This window comes from Lepus europaeus, chromosome 4, assembly GCF_033115175.1.
Source record: "Lepus europaeus isolate LE1 chromosome 4, mLepTim1.pri, whole genome shotgun sequence".
Lineage (NCBI taxonomy): Eukaryota > Metazoa > Chordata > Mammalia > Lagomorpha > Leporidae > Lepus > Lepus europaeus.
The window spans coordinates 19019539-19040727 of record NC_084830.1 but is presented as its reverse complement, the minus strand read 5'-3'; the positions used below and the strand labels follow the sequence as shown (position 1 = coordinate 19040727).

Sequence of the window (21189 nt, the reverse complement as noted above, 5' to 3'; positions counted from 1 at the left end):
CTCCGCAAAACTGTGTGTTCCCTCTTCTTGCTCTTGGATAGAGGCCTTTACCTGCCCTTGGTAATGCACATACAACATTCTGTTGCATATTGGACACCTCTTTCTGTGTGCTGACCTGGGAATAAGTTGCCCAATCTTCTATTTACCTTTATATCCCTGGAGCCTAGCACAGTGGTGAGCCAATGGTAGCGAATTAGATGAATGAATATAGACCCATTCCTGTGTAATTCAAGTTATGTTTTTTTAAGGAGAGGTGGTTAGTAGCATGATTCCTGGAGTGTCTTGGCCTCAAGTCCTGATTCTAGCACTTGAAGATGAATTTAACCAGATTACTAATGTCATGGTTTCCTCAAGTGACAAATGGGAGTAATATCAACCTCATAGAGCTGTGGGAGCATCAGCTATGAAATTGTCACTGAGAAGTGCCAATGGTCATCCAAGACCCAGGTGTCTAGGTTCCCTGGAGGGAACCCTTCATGTGTAGCTCTGTGCAGCTACAAGGCCAGCATTTTGGGACAGAGATTCTATTGCAGCCAAACCAACCTACCAAAGAGGCGGCCCATTGACCTTGATTTTTTTTAGCACCTTGCTCAGCCTGGTTGTATTTGAAGGTCAAATGAAACACTTAAGTGGGCCAAATGCTTAGAGGAGAAAACCCAAATAAATCAGGTAATAGATTAGTGAGTCTCACCCTGGTCACATTCATACAGGCCAGTCTACTATCTCCCTGCTGCTAGCCTTGAGTATTGTCCTTCATGATCCCAGATAAATGTCACTGTTTACACTGCCCAGAAAGGTTTGCATTTCACAGGTCCTGTGTCTCCAGGCCAAGAGCCCACACTAAGCAGGCCAGTCTTTGGAAAAGCAGCACGTCGGAGGCATAATCGACAACTTTTAATGAACACTGAGGCTTTGGCATAGAACACACAGAAGGAAAATTAGCAAATCGGTCAATTTGTCTCCCCTGTTCCTTTACCATTCAGTCTTTACCTGGCCCCCTCACACCCCTGTGCAGTGTGTACTCTCCTAAGCATTTCATTAAAACCATAGCTTTTTCACCAACTGCTGATTCCATTTGTGTGTGGAAAGCATTCAGTCACCACGCTAAAGAAACCTTAAGAGGCAGCCCTGATACTTGCTAAGCCAGTGTTCAAGGTGCCCCACCCGAGCACCTTGAGGTTACTGCCCTTGATTCAGTGAGCATGGCCTGGCTGCCCTGCTTAAGCTTCCAAGAAAATAAACCTGGGCTCCTGAGGGGTGTTTGTGTTTGGAACATGCTCTTGACAGAGGCGGCTTCTCTCTGTGTTGCTGTTGGCTTGGCTTGGCTCACTGCAAGAGGGCCACTAGAAGTTTCCGGAAGTCCCCGGAAGTGTCTGAGCGAACCATGTCAGAGAGAGACTTCTGGTACTTCTCTTGAAATTTTGCTTTTATCCCTGGAAGGTCCACCTGTGGGAAGACAACAGGCACAACAACGTTCACACTGTAAGCACCAACAACGTCAAGCACTGTTCCAAGTGTGTTAGACTCAGCTGCTCGTTTATGTCTTAAATATCTCTTCGAGGGCTGCCATTGCCATGTCACGGATGAGAAACGGACAAGTGCTCTCAGTTCCCCGAAGTCTGCAGAGGGGGGCCTATGTGTGTGTGTGCTCCATTCAAAAATGTGTTTATGGAGACTAAAGTTTGAATGTCATTGGATTTTGATGTGTTGCAAAGTATCCGTTTTCTCCAGTTATGTGAAAAGGAGTTGTTCTTAGGTAGCATGATTATACCAAAGCAGGCAGCGGGCCCAATGTGGTGTGCTGGCGATGGTCTGATCACCCCTAATGTAAGGATCAGACAATTGTCAACATAGAAATAGGTAAGTAGGCATTATTTTCCCTGGTACCCCAATCAGCGAGGACATTAGTACCAGTCAAGAAAATCCAAGCTAGTATCTTTTGTAGGACATATTTTGAATCCATTTCATTGAAACCTTGAAAGACCCAGGTATTGGGGGTGGACGTGGGACTCAGGAGCACACGAATGATTGCTCTGCATGCAGATTGTTACAATCTGGGAAGAGAAGATCCTTGCACCAGGGAAGGTTTAACTCCAGATAGATCACAGGGACTCTCATAAAAGCAGCAAGGAACTCTCTTGGCTTCCCTGATACTTCTTGTGGAACTTTGCTCTTACATCCTGAAGGGCCCCGTGTGAGCAAGACGACAGGCACAACAATGTTTACAGTGTAGTCACCATCAATGGCAGGCACCAAGAGTCTGTTCTTTTTAAGTTCATTTTTGGTTTAGGCTCTTCCTTGCACTCCAGACCTAGAGAATGTGGCTCAGGTATCTGGTTCTTTCTTCTGCAGCCCAATTAGAGGGCTGAACTGATGGAGAGAAACAAGATGGGAATGGGGAAGGTGGTGGTGTGGGTGATCGTTTGAAGTGGATGCTGAGTAGAAAGATACAGGACGCAGATGGTGGGTATCCTCTGCCAACCGTGGCTTAGGAATTCCTCTGTTCCCCTACTTGGATCCTTGCCCAGGTAGGGGGCAGGGCAGGAAGGAGGGGTACACAGGGGCTAGTCCGGTCCCATGTGGCTTTGGAGAACTAGGGAGTTCAGCTAAACTACATCTGGCTGGGTCTAGAGCCTTTTGAGGGAGCTTTCCTGGGAGGAGGTCAGGACTGAGCTGTGACAGAACATCTCAGGGTCAAACGTTCTGGGTCTGCATCAGAGAGAACATGGACCCCTGTGAGGTCCCTAGAGGGATCTGACCTCCCTGGGGTTCTTTCAGAGCCTTAGGTTTGCTCCATTGTGTACCTGGCCCCTTTGGGTCCCCTGAGACTCCTCAGTGATTGGCTATGGGGGAGGGGTGCTGAGAAACAGAGGCAGAGGACACAGATACCTGTGGAAGAGAGAGAGTGCTGGAGTGGGGAGAGTGTGGGAAGGAGTGTAGAGAGACCACTGAGGGGTTGGGGAGACAGACGTGAAGCAAGAAAGGTGCGTCCTGCAGGAGGAGAAAAAGGAGGGAGAGGAGGAATTCCAGGAGGAAAGACCCATCCTGTTGTGAGATGCTAAGTATTGTTTGTGCAAACTCCAGGAGCAGAATTTGGGGTGGTGTCTCTCCCGCTTCATCTACCATGTCCCCCTCCCCACAAAGGGAAGATGGCTGTGGGTTCCTGGGACTTAGTTTCACTTTGTTCTCTCACATGGAGACAGTGCCATTGCCCCCTCATTTCCTGTCCCACCCAGCTGTGGCTCCTGGTCCCAAAGCATGAGCTGCGAGTCTTGACAGCTACTTCCAAGCTCTGGGCTACTCACCCCCTTCCCTTTCTCAGACATACCATGCATTCTCCACTGAGATGGGGCAAACACTGCCTCCTAGAGGGTGAACAATGCCTGTGGTGCTTTTACATATAAGGGGACTTCCAAAAGCTCACGGAGAAACTAGAATTAAATTGTAAGTTTATTTTGGTGCGAAAACAACCTTGAACTTCATGCATAGGCTTTTTATCATACATATTTTCCATAAACTTTTTGAAGATCACTTGTATATGTTTCAAAATATTTTCACTCCATTTTCCATGAACTTTTTAAAAAAGATTTAGTTTGTTTATTTCAAAGTTTGAGTTAGAAATCTTCCATCAGCTGGTTCACTCCCCAAATGGCCACAACTGCTAGGGCTGGGCCAGACCAAAGCCAGGAGCCAGGAGTTTCTTCCAGATCTCCCATGTGGGTAGCAAAGGGTCCAAGCACTTGGGCCATCTTCTGCTGCTTTCCCAGGTGCATTAGCAGGGAGCTGAACTAGAAGTGGAGCAGCTGGGACTTGAACCAGCACCCATATGGGATGCCAGCATTGCCACTGGTGGCTTTACCTGCTCCGCCAGAGCACCAGCCCATTTCCATGAACTTTCTCACGTGCGCTCAAAGGAAGCACTGATGATCCCTTGGTATTCCACAGACACACAGTAGTATCTGCATCGTCAGCATTTCTTGAGGAGGTGGAAATTAGGGGGAAAAGTGTGCCCAGGAAGGTTCCTCGGGGGACTGGGTGTTTGCTGCAGTGGCGAACACTCGCTTGGACATGCACATTCCTTATCAGATCGCCTGGGTTGGTTCCAGCTCTGCTCCCGATTCTGGCTGCCTGCTGATGCACACCCTGGGAGGCAGCACGTGACGGCTCATTTGGGTGCCTGCCACCCATGTGGGAGACTTGGGTTGAATTCCTGGCTCCTGGCTTCCACCTTGCCCACCCCTGGCTGTTGTAGGCATTTAGGAGTAAACTGGCAGATGGGAATGTACTTGCTCGCTCTCAAATAAATGAAATAAATGATTCATTAAGAAAAAGTTCCTTAGGGGGAAACCATTTAGGCTGAGAAACCTTGCCTTAGGCCAATGTGTTTTCTTGCACAAAATCAGTGCTTGTGCAGTGTGTCCAATCAAAGACCTGGCTCAAGAGCTAGGAAAGCACTTGCTGTGCTCTCTGCTCTGGGAGATGTGTCTGTTGGTCTCCCCTGAACTGAAGCCATGTGAAGCTGCCCTGCTTTAGAGCGACTCTCTGCTGGGTCCCTCTGCCCACTGCCACCAGCTCTCCAGAGCCACCAAGGACAGAAGCTGAAGCAAGTCTCATTACTGCATTTTTATGTAGATTGCAGCAGATCACCGTGTCATCTATAAATTCTGGGACGGCCAGTGCCATCTCTGTTTTATACTTGCTGTAAATAGGCCCTAAATGAAAACTGTCTGCTGGGGCCCGTGTTGTGGTGCAGTGGGCTGGGCTGCTGCCTACGATACCGGCATTCTACATGGGCGCCGGATTGAGTGCTGGCTGCCCCACTTCTGATCCAGCTCCCTGCTGATACACCTGGGACATCAGCCTAAGATGGCCTAAGTTTCTGGGCTCTGGCCACCCATGTAGGAGACCCCGGGTGGCGTTCCTGGCTTCTGGCTTTGGCCTGGCCCAGCCCTGGCCCTTGTGGCCATTTGGGAAGTGAACTGGTGGAGGGAAGATCTCTCTGTTTGTCTCCTTTTTTCTCTAACTCTGCCTTTCGAGGAAGTAAATAAGTACACCTTGAGAAAGAAAACCTTGGAAAAGAAGACGATGACGTCGGTGGTGGGAAAGGAGAGGCCCCAGCTTGTCTGGAATGGAGGGAGTCTTACCTCAGCCCTGGTCACAATGATGCCAATCAACGTCTCCTCGTCGGTCCCTGCTCCCTTCATGGACTTGTAGAGACGCTCGGCAAAGTAGCCCTCGCGGTCCTGGGCGCACTTCACTGGGCGGGACAAGGGAGGAGAGAGAGTGAGGTTGGGGACCCTCCGAAGGATGGCGCCGTCTGGGCCGTCTCTGCCAATGCTGCCCTTGGAGCTGACTCCCTCGCGCCAAGATGAGGTGTGAAAGGGGCTGGCTTCACGCTGCTGTGGAGTGAGGTCTGGCAGGTTCCCCAGGTCAGGGCACCTGGGCTCTCCCGCAGATTGCTTGAGAGGAGTAAAAGCCTCTCTTGTTCCCTGAAGGGATGAGGAGAGCTGTGGCCCTCTCCAGGCTCTCCCTACCACGTTCATGATCTGCACAAGGAACTCAATATCTAAGTGAGCTCTCTAGTACTGGGGTTGGCTTCTGAGGGGCAACACGGGCTGGCAGCCACTTTCCATCACAAAGCGACATTATCTCAAGGACTGTCTTAGTGCAAAGCAAGCTCGCTTCGCTTGTCCTCACTGGGTCTGCTCCGTGAGTCTCCTCTCCGAGTCTTTTCCTGGCGGGTTCCCCATAATCTCCTTATCGAGTGGTCTGGGGCATGGCCTGGATGTGATGCTTGGTCCTTTCCAAAGCTCACCATCCTGAGATGCTGCCATTGGCTCTCTCCTTGCTCACTGCTCTGATTTATCCAAGGATTAATAAAGTGTGGTTTCTATCTGTCAGCTGGTGTTGGGGTGCACACAGCTCCCTTCCTGGGGATAAGACAGAGACCACATGGCCTCTCTCCTATGTGAAAGTCAAGGAAAGTGGATCTGAACTTAGAATAATGATTACTGGGGCAGACATTTGGTAAAGCAGCTAAGCCCCGCTTGGGACACCTATATCCCATATTGGAGTGCCTGGGTTCGAGTCCTGGCTCTACTTCTGATTCCAGCTTCCTGCTAATGCACACCTTGGGAGGCAGCAGGTGACGGCTCAGAGGGTCGCGTTGCTGCCACTCAGATGGGAAACCTGAATTGAGTTCTCAGCTCCTGGCTTCAGCCTGGCCCAGCTCCCGCTGATTTGGGGGAGTGAACCTGCGTATGGGAGATCTCTGTCTGTTTCTGTCTCTCTACCTCCCCCTCCCAAAAAAAAAAAAAAAAAATTGGAAGAGAGTAATTGGGTAGCTCCAAATGTGAAAAAAAGATAAGGAAATAGAAATGCTAATTGCTGAGTTGATCCATTTACACCGCATACATGTGTTAAAGTGTTGCACAATACCTCATGGAAATGGATAAGGATTGCATGTTATCAAAAAATTGTACAGACCCATCAGCTCTGTCCACTCCCCCAAGCTCTTCTGGGTCCATCACCAGTACCACTTAGGGGGAATGAGCCATTTACGCTGCAGGTTGTAACACTTCTCTAGACTGGCTTCAGGTTGTTTGACACTAGTGATGAGCAGTGAGTCCATGGAAGGTACAGCCATGTCAAGGCCTCTGCTGGCTCCTTGTGTGAGGGCCAGGGGTTAGCCAGGGTCAGGGAGGCAGAGTCTAGGGTAGGCCACATGGCAACCACCGGAGGTGCAGGGGCAAAGGGAAGCTCAGGCCCAGGTGTCTGGCCTCTGTAACCAAAGGGTGCTGGATTGGTTGGAGGTTATGTAGAGGGGAACATGGATGTCACATCACTGTAGGGAGCAGGTGGCATATTTGGGACTCACTGTGGTCCCCAGATAATCTGATCCAGCGGCCTCCACGCGGTTTTCCTGGAGGTACTCTCCCATGCTGCACTGATGGCTGCTGCAAGCATTGTCTGCCTGGTGAGTGTGTGCCCCACCTCCAGACAACCTCTCCCTAGATGTCCCTTCTTCCTGATAGTTGGGGAAGAACGCCCAAAACTTCTTCCTCTGTCTACAAATCTATGCCTGGGGGACACCCTCTGTTGTTGGCAGCAGCTGGAATCTCTCCAAGGCTTGGGCGAGGAGAGCCGGGGAGCTATACTGTCAAGCTGTTCCTGGAGAGAGGAGGAAGGGCAGCTGGCCACTGGGGCCCCTGTGCTGGGGTTCTCCCTGCTCCTGGCCTCTGGAAGGAAGTTGCTGGGGAAGCGTGGGCTCCTTTCCTGGTGTGGGGCCTGGGGAACTGCACTGTCTCAGGTGAGATGGATGTGGGTGGCCCGGGGACCCCATTTGAGAGGGCTACCCCAGAGGCTGCAGGTGGTGGGAGTCATTTGATGTAAGCCCCCCCAACCCCGACTTGTCACCATAAACTGACATCTTTAGGAGTCAAGCGGGAACAGGGTGGGAAGAGTCTAGAAAACACAGCTGTGAAGTCTGCTTGCATTTTCCGTGCGGCGTATTCTCAAGGCCTTTTCTGATCACTTCCACTTTTGCTGCCCGCAAGTCCACTCAGCTCCTGCAGTTCCCGGTCCCACCCCCAGGGACTCGGCTTTGCCTTCCTCTGTAAACTCTTTCGCTCTCTTTGTTTGCTTGGCTTTTGATTTTGACTGTAGCCTGATCTGTTGATGTGTGCGTATGCACCATGGATACTAAGCTCTGTAAGTGTGAGGATAGGTTCTTAGTTATCCCTGGTCCTCACACCTACCACACCCTCCTCGGCAGGTGCCGAGAGAATGTCAGGGGCCAGAGTGGCTGCGTTGTTATCTCTGACTGCCCCGGGTGTTTCCCTCAGTCTCAGCTCTGTGAAGACAGCAAGGATTTGGAGCCTCAGAATGAGGCCATGAGTAGCGCCCTAGCTGCTTAGAGAGCCGTAGGGGACAGCTGTCCAGCTGTAGGCTCCCGTGTACAGCCAGTGTGGGTGTGTCTAGGCCTCCTCCGTCCATCAGAGCAGAGGTCCTGCTAATCCGAATGCAAAATGAACAAGGATGAAAAAAAATGATCAATTGCTGACATTGTTCGAAAAAACCAGAGCCCCTCAAACAGCCAAACAAAAGAGCTTGGCACCTGCGGCGCATTTTTTGCCTTCCAGAGCTGCTTGTTTGGTTCCTCCTCTTCTGGGGATCTGTCTTTCCATGTCCTGTGCCATTTGGGATGGTGCCCTGGACTCCTGGCCACAGGAGTGTGGACAATGGACAATGCCTTCTTTCCAGGAGGGGCTGGCCAGACTCTGGGGCCTATCTCTCTGCTATTTCCTGCCTTGGGGCAACACCTGGAGAGGAGGTCCTGGCGAATGCTTGGCCTGGCCCACGTCTGGTCTCCCTCCTCACTCCTCATTCTTTGCAAATGTTGAAGGGAACCGAATGGAAAAGGAAACCCTGAAGCCACTGGGCATGCGCAAGCGCTTGGATCCTACATGGGGATGGTTTTGTAGGTGTGTCCTATGGACCACACTGCCACCTGGGCCTGGATAATGGTCCCGTGATGTCTACATGTGATCTCAGGGGCTCTAGCATGTGGAACATGCCCTTTGCAGGATTGAGGTGCTCGTTCAAGGCTTACCTGCTGCTGCTCACAGCCAAGCCCCCCTCTGAAAATTGTCCCTCAAAGGAGACAGCTGGCTTGTCCAAGGTTGCAAATGCTCCCAGGGAGCAGCCAACACCCAGTGACGGATTGACATGGGGTGCAGAGCCCTCAGCCTCTTGCTTCCAGCCTCGGGTCTCCCTGTGGGACCCGCTCGGCCCCGAATGCAGCTGCGTCCCCTTCACTGTATCCCTTGGATAGAGCATTCCCCAGTGTGTCCCCTGACAGCGTTCTGCACCCGAGCCCCTGTCACCCAGTCTGGTTCCGGGGAGCCCGACCCAAGACAGGAGATTCCCCCACGGCACTTTACCGAGAGTTAAATAGGCCTTCTTCAGATCTCCCGATGTCTCTTCCTCAATGGCTGCTTCTATGTCTTTGCCAATGAGCTGCAGAGAGAACCAAAGTCTGGCCATTATTGCAGGGTTTGTGTTTGGCCTTGGCCTTGGCCTTGGCCCCCTCGGGGTGGCTCCTCTGTGCGTGAATGGAGCCCCTCGCCCTCCTCTGGCCTCGCAGGGCTGGTGAAGTTGCCCCCATTCTCCAGGGAGCTCCCATTGCCCAGGATTGGTCCCAGATTTGACCCCAGTCAGTGCCATGCCCTTGACCTCAGTTTCCCCATCTGTAAAATCAACAGATGGAGGAACCCTTAATTTATATAAGAACAGTAATTTTTTAATTTATGTAGGACTTCAATTTCCAAGGTATTTTTCATCTTTTCTGCAGTATCCTAGGAGGCTGTGGTTATAATAATCTGGCTGCACTTCCCTCATGTCCCTTGTCTTGGGCCTGGGGACCTGGTCACTCACAGGCCGGGTACCGTAAGTAGAGGCTGTGACGTTCACGACAAGGACTTGCGCTACTGTTGCTTGAGAGAGGGGGCCTGCAGGGGCTGGGAGCCCCGGGGCTGGCCTCACAGTGGCCCCCCCACTCTGAGTGACGGCACATGGAGCCCCGGGGGCTGGCGTCACTGTGCACCACCCCCCCACTCTGGGTGATGGCACATGGAGCCCCGGGGGCCAGCCTCACCGTGCATCCCCCCTCACTCTGGGTGACGGCACATGGGCCTCTGTTCGCCACTGGTTCACGTACCGCTCTGCACAGCATTACACATTGGGTTTCTCTCCAAATATTTACAGAAGCTGACGTTACAGTAAATTGTGACTGATCCTTAACACAAATACTGCCTGGGCCATTCTCAGGGCAGGCAAATAAAGAGAGGGGAGAGGTCTGCCGGGGTGGGGTAATTGCAGGGAAGTATCAGCAACACTGAAACCTTGTTCTTAGAAGTGATCTTTTGAGGATATGACACAATTGATTCTATAAATACTGGGGCCGTTGGGTACACGGCAGTGGAGTCTATGGCGCTTATTATGAAAACACAGGTAGACAAAGTGTTCCTCACAGAGCAAGCAGAATATACGTGCCAGGAAGAGGGTGCGTGTTTAGTGAGTTCTTTTGCTTGTCCTCCCCGTTATTGCTGGAGGCTGGAGTATCTAAAGGCCCGGGTAATTGGCGTTGGCAATCGGATTAGAAAGAGCAGTGGGCTGTCAATCTTGTGCCTTTCTCGGTTGGGTCTGATGTGGGAGCTGGTGTTTTGGAAGGGGCTGAGGTCACTTCCCCGGGAACAGGGCTCTTGTTCTGTAGACGAGAGTACATTGCAAGAGGATGCTTTGTTTACATGGATCTGTGCTTAAAAAACTCTCACATTAAATGACTTTCTGTTTCTATCGTTAATCCCAGGACTCTAGAAGAGTCCTTTTCAGTTTTCTGTAGGACCTCACACTACAAAGCAGGTAAAAACAGAGCCGTTCTGGGGAGCAGGAGGTGACCTCTTTTTTTTTTTTTTTTTTGGACAGAGTTAGGCAGTGAGAGAAAGAGACAGAGAGAAAGGTCTTCCTTCTGTTGGCTCACCCCCCAAATGGCCGCCATGGCTGGCGCACTGTACCATCCAAAGCCAGGAGCCAGGTGCTTCCTCCTGGTCTCCCATGGGATGCAGGGCCCAAGGACTTGGGCCATCCTGCACTGCCTTCCCAGGCCACAGCAGAGAGCTGGACTGGAAGAGGAGCAACCGGGACAGAATCCGGCACCCCAACCGGGACTAGAACCTGGGGTACCAGCACCGCAGGTGGAGGATTAGCCTAGTGAGCTGCAGTGCCAGCCAGGAGGTGACCTCTTAATGCCACCTATCCCTAGGTAGTAATGCTGCCATGTGTCTTCCCTCTTTCTTGCACAACTCCAGGGGGCGCTACTCATACAAGACAACAAATTGGTATTATCCCCTCTTCTCATTCTGCCCCTCTCCTGGTAGCTCCTGCCGCCCTCCATGGGATCCAGGGAACACAGTCTGGAAACAATGGCCCAAGCCATCGGGCCTCTCCTTTGCACGCTTTTCACTTCAGCTACAGGAACACTGAGTTCTTAGGGAGGTCTTGGGACAGAATCAGGTTTTCTGAGTTTAGTACAAAAAAAAAAAAAAAAAAAACACAAGATGAGGGTGGATTCCAATGAAGTCTCAAAGACTCCAGTTAAGCAGGCAGCAATGCCAGTGGGAAGTCATTAGAAGAATAAAGGAGACATTCCTCCTTCGAAAATCCATTCCTTCAAACTGACAGTGTGCCAACCCCAGAGCCCTGCGCACTGTGGTGTTGATGCCAGCAGTTGAAAAGCTAAGGGCTCTGGCAAGGGCTTAAGAACACGTCCAGGGGAGAGGCAGCAGGGCTCGGCTAGGAGTATGTGCACCTGTGTCCAGCCAGGCCCTGTTTGGGGCCCTTACTTTGGTTTGAAACTGTGCAAGTCTTGTGTGTCCCGTAACATTGGGGACTGTCATAATCTTGCACAATGCAGCTGGTTGGGGAAGCTCTGTTGTTAGGGCTGAGATTGCCAACAGTGTCAGAAGTTAAGACTCGGGCTCAGAGGGCAAACAAAGGTCAAAACCTCAAGTTTCTGTGCCAAAGATGGAAAGACAGCTTGTGCCCTCAGGCATACGATCACATCTTTGGTCGCACAATCACATCTTTGTTACTGGTCAGAGATCACCAGCAAACTTACAGAACCTGGGACGGGAAAATCAACAACCAAGATGGAGATGAACCACATTTGAGCAAGGCCTTGGAGTAGATGAAGAGCTTAGACCTTAGAGCTAGCTGGTTTCATGGGAGAATCGTCAGATCTGTAGATGACTTTATCATTCACTTGAGTTTTACTCGGATTCTTGCCACTGTTGGTTCACACAGGGAGACCCTTCACAATTGCTCATGTTTATTGCGTGCCTTCTGTGAGGCAGGTACTGGCTAAGTCCTTCTATTCATTCTCATGATCTATAATCCTATAAAGTAGGGATGACTAGGCACAGAACCTTACTAACCGCCCAGGGTCATACAGCTAGTAACCTAGAGCCGACTGCTCCAGCCATAACATGCATCAGAACCACCTGGAAGACAAAGACCTACATATGGGAGAACCCTGCGGCATCTCGCTCAGAAGGTCCCCATGGGGACTGGGGGTTCTCACTTGAACAGGTTCTGGAATGAGACTGAGGCTGCTACGTCAGGGCCAGTTTTGAGATATTGGCCTCGTTGGGGTCCCAGCAGGCAATGGAGAAGACACACACACACACGTATGTGCATTCTCATAGTGACCACCCATGACAGCCAGCCCCAGAAACTCTGCAGCCCCCATGATGGGGGGAGGGGGCCTTCAGCTCAGAGCCCACACAGCCCCCAGGCACAGGGATCAGGGGACCGCATCGCCAGCTGCTTTGGATCATGGTTCTGGGCACGATTTGAACGCTGAGAGCCCTCAGGGTTTATATACAATAACGATAAAATTCCAAAGCTTCCTTGTCTTTGTATCTGCTGGCAGCGTACAAGAACTGCTATTTCGAGTGAGGAGCGGCCAGCCCCAGCCGAGGTAGGCGCTCGGGCTGGGGAATCTTGGACTTCTCATCCGCTTTGTGCTACCGACTTGCTGTGTGGTCCTGATAAGTTACAGATGGTTCCCCACTCAGCGGCCTCTCCTAGGCCAGCAGCTGTGCGGGCGCTGGCTGTTCAGCCTGTTACAGACCCTGCACTGGTGTGCAGCTGAAATGAGACACAGGGCGTGGATGTGCTTTGAACAGGTAACAGCGTGCTACAAATATAAAATGGGAAGACAAAACATCGGGTGTTCCACTAAAGGCTTTTTGCAATTCAGACCGCTTTCCAGGGAAGGGCTCACTGCTCAGAGCCTTGAAATAGCTAATCCATCTTGTTGGCTTATGACGATTATGAGATTACTAAGATGAGTTGTGTGCATCTTTCCAGGAACGTGGCCTCTGTTGGGAGTGGTGGGCCCCATGAGCCCAGCAGCAAATTGGAAGAAGATAAGAAGAATGGAGGCATCTATTCTTAGCACCATCAGGTACTGTTCTGAGCCTTTATCCTATTTAACTCCTTTTTTTTAATTTGACAGATAGTGAGAGAGAGAAGCAGAGAGAAAGGTCTTCCTTCTGTTGGTTCACCCCCCCCAAATGGCCACTATGGTCGGTGCTGTGCCAATCCGAAGCCAGGAACCAGGTGCTTCCTCCTGGTCTCCCATGCAGGTGCAGGGCCCAAGCACTTGGGCCATCCTCCACTGCCTTCCCGGGCCACAGCAGAGAGCTGGACTGGAAGAGGAGCAACTGGGACTAGAACCCGGTGCTCATATGGGATGCTGGCGCTGCAAAGTGGAGGATTAACCAAGTGAGCCATGGCGCTAGCTCCTCTATTTAACTCTTAACATAAGTATTGAGGATGTAACAGTGAGACCCATGGTCCCTGGTTCTCATGAGAGGATGGAGAGGTTTGGTCACTTGCCAGTGGTAGAATGAGGATTCGCACCTGGATCCCTTGATGCAGGAATTTTGATCGGAAACACGGCCCACTTCTGCCTCCCTAGCCTCTGCCCTGCCTGCGGGGCTGGATGGGTCTTTGTTGTGGGCGCTTGTCTTGTGTGCTGTGGGAGGTGTGGCTGCTTCCCTCCCAGGTTGTGACAACCTCCAGCGTTTCCTGACATTATCGAACATTCCTTGGAGGGACAAAATGAACTATCCTCCGTGGAGCGCCCCAGTTACAGAGGGCCTCCCAGTTCTGTATCCCAGATCTTGGCTTCTCTTGGAAATAAGGGTTTCAGAGGGAACCCCGTGTGGTCCCGTGTGTGGCCCCATGCATTGTTCCTTACCATCTGATAGGCTTGGAAGGTGGCTCGGAGCTGCTTATAGTTCCTCCTGGCCAGGACCTCATTGAAGGCAAGTTCATCTGTGCCCCAGCGGCCTTCCCCTGCCTTGAGGGTCAGATATAAGACATTTTAGAAGGTTTTGTGGAAAGACTGATACCCAGGACTGGGGCCAGACCTCACTTATGGGAAATTATAAACTATGCACTAAATAAGAGTGAAAGGATTGACGAAGCACTGGAAGCGTCTAGCCCACACGTGCACTTTACAAATTTATTTGTAATATTTATAGCCTCCCTTGTTCCCAATGAATCTGAGCGGTCGACCCCCATTGTAAAAAAACAGGAGCAACTCTTCCTATGCGCTCTATAAAGAGCTAAGCATCTCTTTATTTCTTAAATATCACACCCATCTCCTAATAGCTCCTATTTGCATGAAATAGAATGAAAATCTGTTAAAAATAATGTTAAAAATGTAAAAACCCCCAGCATGTGGGGAGCACGGCACATGGGCACACTTACGTCATACAGCTCTTTGGCATCCTGACCCGCCAGATCTTTGTCCACGGTATCTCCTTCGTCACGATTAGCCTAGGAAAAGTAGCACATTGGCATTGACTGGCGTGCTTTCTTGACCACAGAAAACAAAAAAAAGAGAAAACCCACCGTGCCTCCAGCCTGGCAGACAGCTCAGGGGCTGCTCTTTGCTGCCATCTCTTGGCCACAACTGGTAAACAGCATAGCTTCTTTGGCAACAAATTTTTTGGGGAGTTGGAAACCAGTGTCACCCACAAATCCCATTGACCTCTGGGCAGGTTGACAGCAACCTAGGATGTCCTCTAGAGGGAGTCCATTGGGAAGAATGTAGTCTTCCTTCCGATCTTTCATACGTCACCATTCACCATCCCAGTGCTACAGCTCTGAGACTTGGAAGTCTAATGCGAGCCTACATGATGGGCAGAATCATACGACAACTGCCAGTGACCCATGCCCTGGCATGAGCCCCGCCCCTGGAGTATGGGGGAGACCAGTGCACGTGATGAGACGTCGCTCTCTCACGTTTGTTTATGTTGGCGGATAATGGGGATTTTCCTGGAAGTAATTCGGGTCCCTCGTCAGCTGAGTTTATCAAAAGGGAGATTATCTTTGGGGAAGGGAGAGATACTCAGGTGAGCTCCTAAAGGGGCAAGATGGAAGAAGTCAGAGATGAGCTCCTACTGGCCTGGAAGAAAATGAACAGCAGGGTGGTGAACTGCCGGTGAGGGCCACGTGGCTGGGACCTGTGGACATTCTCCAGAGGCCAGAGTGGTCTCTGGTGGCTCGCAAGAAAACGGGGACACCAGGCACAAGGAAAGGACTTCCCCTGGTCTGTGGAGAAGACAGCAGCTAAAGCTGATGCCCTGGTTTTGACCGGTCAAGAGCAGAAGGACTCGGCTCCTCCATCCCAGGCTCTCGACCCACAGGCACTGGGAGATGACGGAGTGGTGTGGTTCCCAATTGCTAGGCAAGCGGCAGTCTGGTATGTAGAGGGAGAAAACACGCATTCCCTTCCCGCTGCAGTTGAAGCCTTTCTTCTTGCTCCCAACCTGTCCCCTCTGGAGAAATGAAGCAGGAAGTGCGCCAGCCTGGTGGAGACGGCTATGTCGGAGGGAAGGCTGATGCTCCCTGCCTTCCTGGCCGGGTTCCTTGCTGCGGCTCCTACACAGACACCGGGCTGTGTCCTGGGAGTAAGCTCAGAGCTGTCACCCACCTTGGGTGACCTGGGCCGCTTCTTGCTCCTGGGCTGTGTCTTCCAGGCTGTGTGAGCCTGGCCACGTTACCTATCCGTTGAGCCCTAGGTTTCCTTCTTGGCAGAATGAAGTGGTTCTGCTTACAAGCTGATTCATGGACCCGGGGGGCTGCGTTCTGCACGTGACCAGACAGACTGCTGTTGTGGGAGAAATCCCCACCGACTGATTTCACTGTCCCTGGGCTGCTGGTGGAGCCAGGCTTGATGAGCCCCCGACATTTTGAACAGAAGGAGACATTTGTGTTCACTGCCATTTGCATTGTGGTACCATGTCGCTGAGGTCCTTTCCTGAAATCCTAAAGTAGGCGAGACCTCTTTACTCTTCTTACCTGTAGCAGGGACACCAGGATTCTTTCTAGGTTTCCACTCGTGTCACCTTTCACATCCGATTCAAGGCTCCTGTCAAATACTTTTGAGGAAGAGAGAAAGGAAGGGAGAAAGCAGATGACTTAGTTTCCCAGAGTATCTTATAAAGAGCAAACTTCACTCCAAGCCAGCACAAAAGGTCACTTACGCCTTTGGTAGGCTTCTTTGATGGCAATGATCTCCTAGGGAAGGAAACAGAATAAACTATCAACACTCTAAGTAGGGTTCATCGACAAGAGACTGAGACACACAGAGGATGCCCTGTGACTTCCGCTTGCGATGGTCACTCCTGTGGGTCAGCACGAGGGTCCAGAGCAAGTGTCTGGGGCTGTGGAGGGACCCTCTGTGTGCAAGGTCATCAGTGTGCCTTCTCACCAGATATGGAACCAGGAAGTAGATGGATGAAGAAAATGTGGAGGATATGTGCCCTGTGGAGTACTATTCAGCCATGAAAAAGAATGAAATCCTGTCATTTGCAGCAACATGAATGAGTCTGCAGTGCATTACGTGAAGTGAAATAAGCCAGGCACAGAAAGACAAACACTGCACGATCTCAAAGAAGCAGGAAGTGGACTGGAGACAGGGAAAGGTGTGGAGGAGGGGACAGGAGGAGGGGCTGGACAGCGGAAATCAGGTTACTGAGTGCAGGAATAAGTTATAGTGCTCTATTGCACGATAGGGTGACTGTGGTTCACAAAAATGTATGACTTCAGCAGAGCTAGAAAAGGGGATTTTGAATGTTCTCACCACAAAGAAATGCTAAATGTTTGTGTTTTTTAACTTTTTTTAAAAAAGCAAATTTATTTATTTATTTGAAAGGCAGAGTTACACAGAGAGAGGGAGACAGAGACAGACAGAGAGAGAGGTCTTCCATTTGCTGGTTCACTCCCTCAAATGGCTAAAACAGCCAGGGGCTAGGCCAGGCTGAAGCCAGGAGCCAGGAGCTTCATCCAGGTCTCCCATGCAGGTAAAAGGGCTCAAGCACTTGGGCCATCCTCCGCTGCTTTCCCAAGTGCATTAGCAGGAAGCTGGATTGGAAGTGGAGCAGCCAGGCCTCAAACCGGCACCCATATGGGATGCCGAAACTGCAGGCGGTGGGTTTTACCCACTGAACCACAACGCCGGCCCCAGAAATGGTTAATATCTGGTGTGGTGGATATAGCCATTATTCAGATTTGAGCATCGCATACTATATACATGTGTAGAAACCTTCCACTATGCTCCATAAAGATACATAATTGTTATATGTCAATTAAAAATTTAAAAATTACAGCTAAGCTAATACCTTCCCTTACCATCCCCTGGTCCTGTCTCCTCCCCCTCCCCTCAACCTCTACCCACATGGCAGGGGGCTATAAGTTCAGTGTGTATCTCCCCATCTATTTCTTTGGGTCTGCGTACATGTAACAGTGTTAAAGAACAAATATACAGTTGCTCTGCGAATGAGCCCATGTGTTTAGCTAGTGGCCTCCGTACCTATCATCCTGGGACTTATTTTTGCACTCACTAAGAACGCCTGGGCCGGCGCCGTGGCTTAACAGGCTAATCCTCTGCATTGCGGCGCCGGCACACCGGGTTCTAGTCCCGGTTGGGGCGCCGGATTCTATCCCGGTTGCCCCTCTTCCAGGACAGCTCTCTGCTATGGCCCGGGAGTGCAGTGGAAGATGGCCCAAGTGCTTGGGCCCTGCACCTGCATGGGAGACCGGGAGAAGCGCCTGGCTCCTGGCTTCGGATCAGCAAGATGTGCCGGCCGCAGCGGCCATTGGAGGGTGAACCAACGGCAAAAGGAAGACCTTTCTCTCTGTCTCTCTCTCTCACTATGCATTCTGCCTGTCAAAAAAAAAAAAAAAAAAAAAAACCGCCTGGGACAGCCAGCCATGCTTGTATGTAGACAGTCGCCTAGAGACTTTTTAAATGGCTACAGAATGTTCCAGCCTACACGAAGCCCCGGTGTATTTCGCCAGCTCCCATTGATGGATGCTTGGGTTGTTTCCAGTGTTTCGCTGCTTCTGACAAGGCTCTGTTCAGTGGACGGCTTGCCCAGCACAGGAGTGCGTGCGTCTCTCTAGGGTGTGTCCTGAGCAGAGCTGCTGTCTATCTCAATGTCCCGTGCCAAGAGACCGGCTCCAGGGGCAGGGGCTTCCCCACCACAGGCTGAAACTAGTCAGCAGGCGACGGTGGGGAGGAGATGGCAGTGGGGGCAACAGGTCAGGCACTGGCTGCTGAGAGAGTGGGGCAGCCCAATGGGGGTGGTGGTGGGGGCTGCTGACCGATTCCTCCCCTCGCTCCCCCTCCTGATGCACCACCAGGAACTGCCTGAACCTGACACCTGCGCTCTCCCCATTTTTCCTTCTCATTACCCTGGATCTATTTTAATGGAAGAAAGGCCTTACTCCTTGCTAGAGGCCAGGACCTTAAAGAAACCAGACTGGAAGTGGGTAGGGGTTGGGGGGAGGGTGGGAACTGTGATCAAATAAGATCAGAAAATAGAATAATAACATCAACTTTTTCACAAAGACAGGTAGCCACTACCCCTGGCATTGGATGCCTCACTGCTGGGGCTTTGGTGCTCCTGGGATGGGTGGATGAGGACAGGGAATTAGCGGGGGGACCCCTCCAGGGTCCACACTGACCCTCCTCTGAGGCCCCTTTTGGACACAGAGGGCTTGTACCGTACTGTGGGAAGAAGAGAAGCCCAGAGACACTCAGGAGAGCGGTCTGCAGCTGGAGCCTGGCTGGCGGAGCAGGGAGAGCAGGGAGGCCCGCGTCTGAGGCTCCCAACATGGCCCTGACATCTGCGCTCTCTTCCAGTTTTCCTTGCTGTCTGCTCCAACCGCTGCTTCTGCTTCCTGCTGGACTCTTCTGGCACATTCCCTGTGGGGGCTCCCCGTTCACCTGCGCTGAGGGCTGTGGAAGGGGCGGGGCTGGCCTCTCGATGATCTCTGGGTGTTCAGTCTCGATCCGTTCCTTGATCCTTTTGGGACCAAACAAATGGGGACCTGGCACGGGGACCTTGCCACATGCTCTTTTCAGCTCCTGGAAAGGTGGTGGGTGGGGCTAGGGAAGGACCCAGAGTCCTGCAGGGGGCAGCCCCCGGGGTGGGGGCGGGGGATTCCCGGGCACCACTCGCCTCTCTGCCTTCTTATATTCTTTTTGCTACTCGAGGCTGGAAGGCAGCCACCGGTGAGGCGGTGGCGCAAATGGGCCTGGCTTCCTTATGGACGTTATTCCTGCCACGACACCTGCAAAGCTGGGCTGGGGGAGGGGTAGAGTCGACTCTGGCCTCCTGCGTCAAAAACCAAAACTGCATCTAAAACATAAGCTGAGAAAACAAAGGCTGGGTTGGCACCGTTCTTCCGGAAGGACCTATCCTGTCGAGCCAGGGGCAACAACACCAAAACCGGCTGGAAGAGGCATCCCTCCTGCACGGGCCAAGCAGGCGCCGATCTGCCCGGACTGAGGCTCACTCGTGGGTAGAATGCAGGGGAGGCGTCACCCATCGAGGGACGGCAGCCATCTGTGATGGAGGTGTAGACGCCCCCTCGGGGGCTGGACTGACCTTATTGGTGGTTGTGCACAGGATCTCAATGAGCAGGGCCTCATCAGTGCCCAGGCCCTTCATGGCCTTCTGCAGTAGCCGGGCGGCGTACTCGCTGGGGCGGTCCAGGAGGGCCAGGGCTGCCTTCTCGAAGTTTCCGCTCAGCTCCCCCTTGAGCACCTCCTCCAGGTCCTGTAGGAAGACAGAAGGGGCCGGGTGTCCGCCTGCACTACTGCCCGGGCCCGGGGTGGGGCGTGATCTGCACATGCGTGGCCTGGTCCTGAGGCTGGCAGTCACCATGATGGCTCAGCCATCTCGCCTTAGGCTGGCAGAGGCAGGACGAGGAGACACCCTGATCTGTGCCAGATACATTACGATCCCAGCCTCACTCGCAGAACCTCTTAGGATGCAGAGAGCGTTCTCCGCTGACCCTCGAGACAGCTGTGGAGCTGGCAGGAGAGGTGTGGGCACCATCACCATTCATTGAACCACAGAAAGTGGTGGGTTTGCCCCAAGATCCAGCTAGAGAGGATGGAGATGCAGGCCCGTTACTGCTAATGACAACGACAAGGGGCTGCATAGGAACACACAGGCAAACTGCATGACTTCAGTTATCTTGTGAAATCCTGAAAGGGACACATGAGAGAAGAAGTCAGGTGGATGGACAGAGAAGTTCAGGAAACTCCCCGGCCCCTTGTTTTGGGCATGCATCCACCACCATCTTTTCTTTGAGCATCACAGGTGCGCTGCCTGCCCTCTCCTATTTGACGAGATGGTTTCAGGTTTCAGGATGGTTTCAGAACAGGTGTCCAGTCTAGAAAGAGGCATCAAAGCCCCAGCCTAAATGAAGGACCTTCTGCAGAGCAATGACCCAGGCTAGGTCAGACCGGAGGCCATGGACCAGATAGCAAAACAACTCTGTGTCAGATGAACCTCTGAGATCTAGGCTTGGGAAAAAAATCCAGAAGATTTTTGTTCCTGGCCCTGGGGTCTGTGGTCTTAAAAGGGGCTGTGATGTTATGGCTTCGTCCTGTTCCACATGACTCGGCATCTGGTGAAGACAGGCCATGCTTGGGTCAGAGCTCCATGGCATGGTTCCAACCAAGCATTAGAAACACTTTTTCAGGTCAGATGGGAACTATATGGAACTTCAGAGGGCAGAAATCCCAGCTGCCTACTCTTACAAGCCACAAGCATGAAAACAAATCCTTGAGCGTTGACATTCTGTTTGGACAGAGGAGCAGACTTGGGATCCCTCAGGGCTAGTTCCGGTTTCCCGCTAAGTGGTGTTACTTTGGGATGGCTGTTCTCTTTGGAGCTCAAGTGACATGGGGACTTGGATTTGATGGTCCCTGACACCTTCTAGATTTGTGGCATTGGGGTTCAAGGTCATCTGTTTCGAAGCCTTGGCTCTCAGAATCACAGCTGAGAACTGGAAAGTATTTAAATGATTGGCAGATAAAGGAATCATGAAGTTTTGTTTTTAGCAGAGCCCCAAGACCCTCACTTTGAACCCATTCACTCTTATTATTCAATAGCGAGGGAAGGAGAGGGAGAGAGAGCGAGCACTTGCGTGTTCCAGTCTGCTAGGTTATTCCACAAATGCCTGTAATGACCCTCACTGGGTCTGGCTGAAGATTGGAGCCTGGAATTCAATCCAGGTCTCCCTCAGGGGTGG

General features: G+C 51.9%; 1 protein-coding gene across 2 annotated transcripts in view; it reads right to left on the bottom strand.

Annotated features, from left to right (window-relative positions):
* Window positions 1-884: 884 nt before the first annotated feature.
* The window catches only part of ANXA13 (annexin A13), a 65037-nt gene continuing 44732 nt past the window's right edge, over window positions 885-21189 (bottom strand). For both annotated transcript variants that reach the window (XM_062188022.1, XM_062188023.1), the window contains 8 exons: window positions 19533-19703; window positions 16122-16155; window positions 15937-16016; window positions 14341-14409; window positions 13826-13927; window positions 8943-9018; window positions 5145-5257; window positions 885-1446 (listed from right to left, as the gene is read on the bottom strand). In XM_062188022.1, the coding sequence (XP_062044006.1) occupies window positions 1327-1446; window positions 5145-5257; window positions 8943-9018; window positions 13826-13927; window positions 14341-14409; window positions 15937-16016; window positions 16122-16155; window positions 19533-19703 (765 nt within the window). In that variant the 3' untranslated portion in view covers window positions 885-1326. The remainder of the gene's footprint in view (window positions 1447-5144; window positions 5258-8942; window positions 9019-13825; window positions 13928-14340; window positions 14410-15936; window positions 16017-16121; window positions 16156-19532; window positions 19704-21189) is intronic.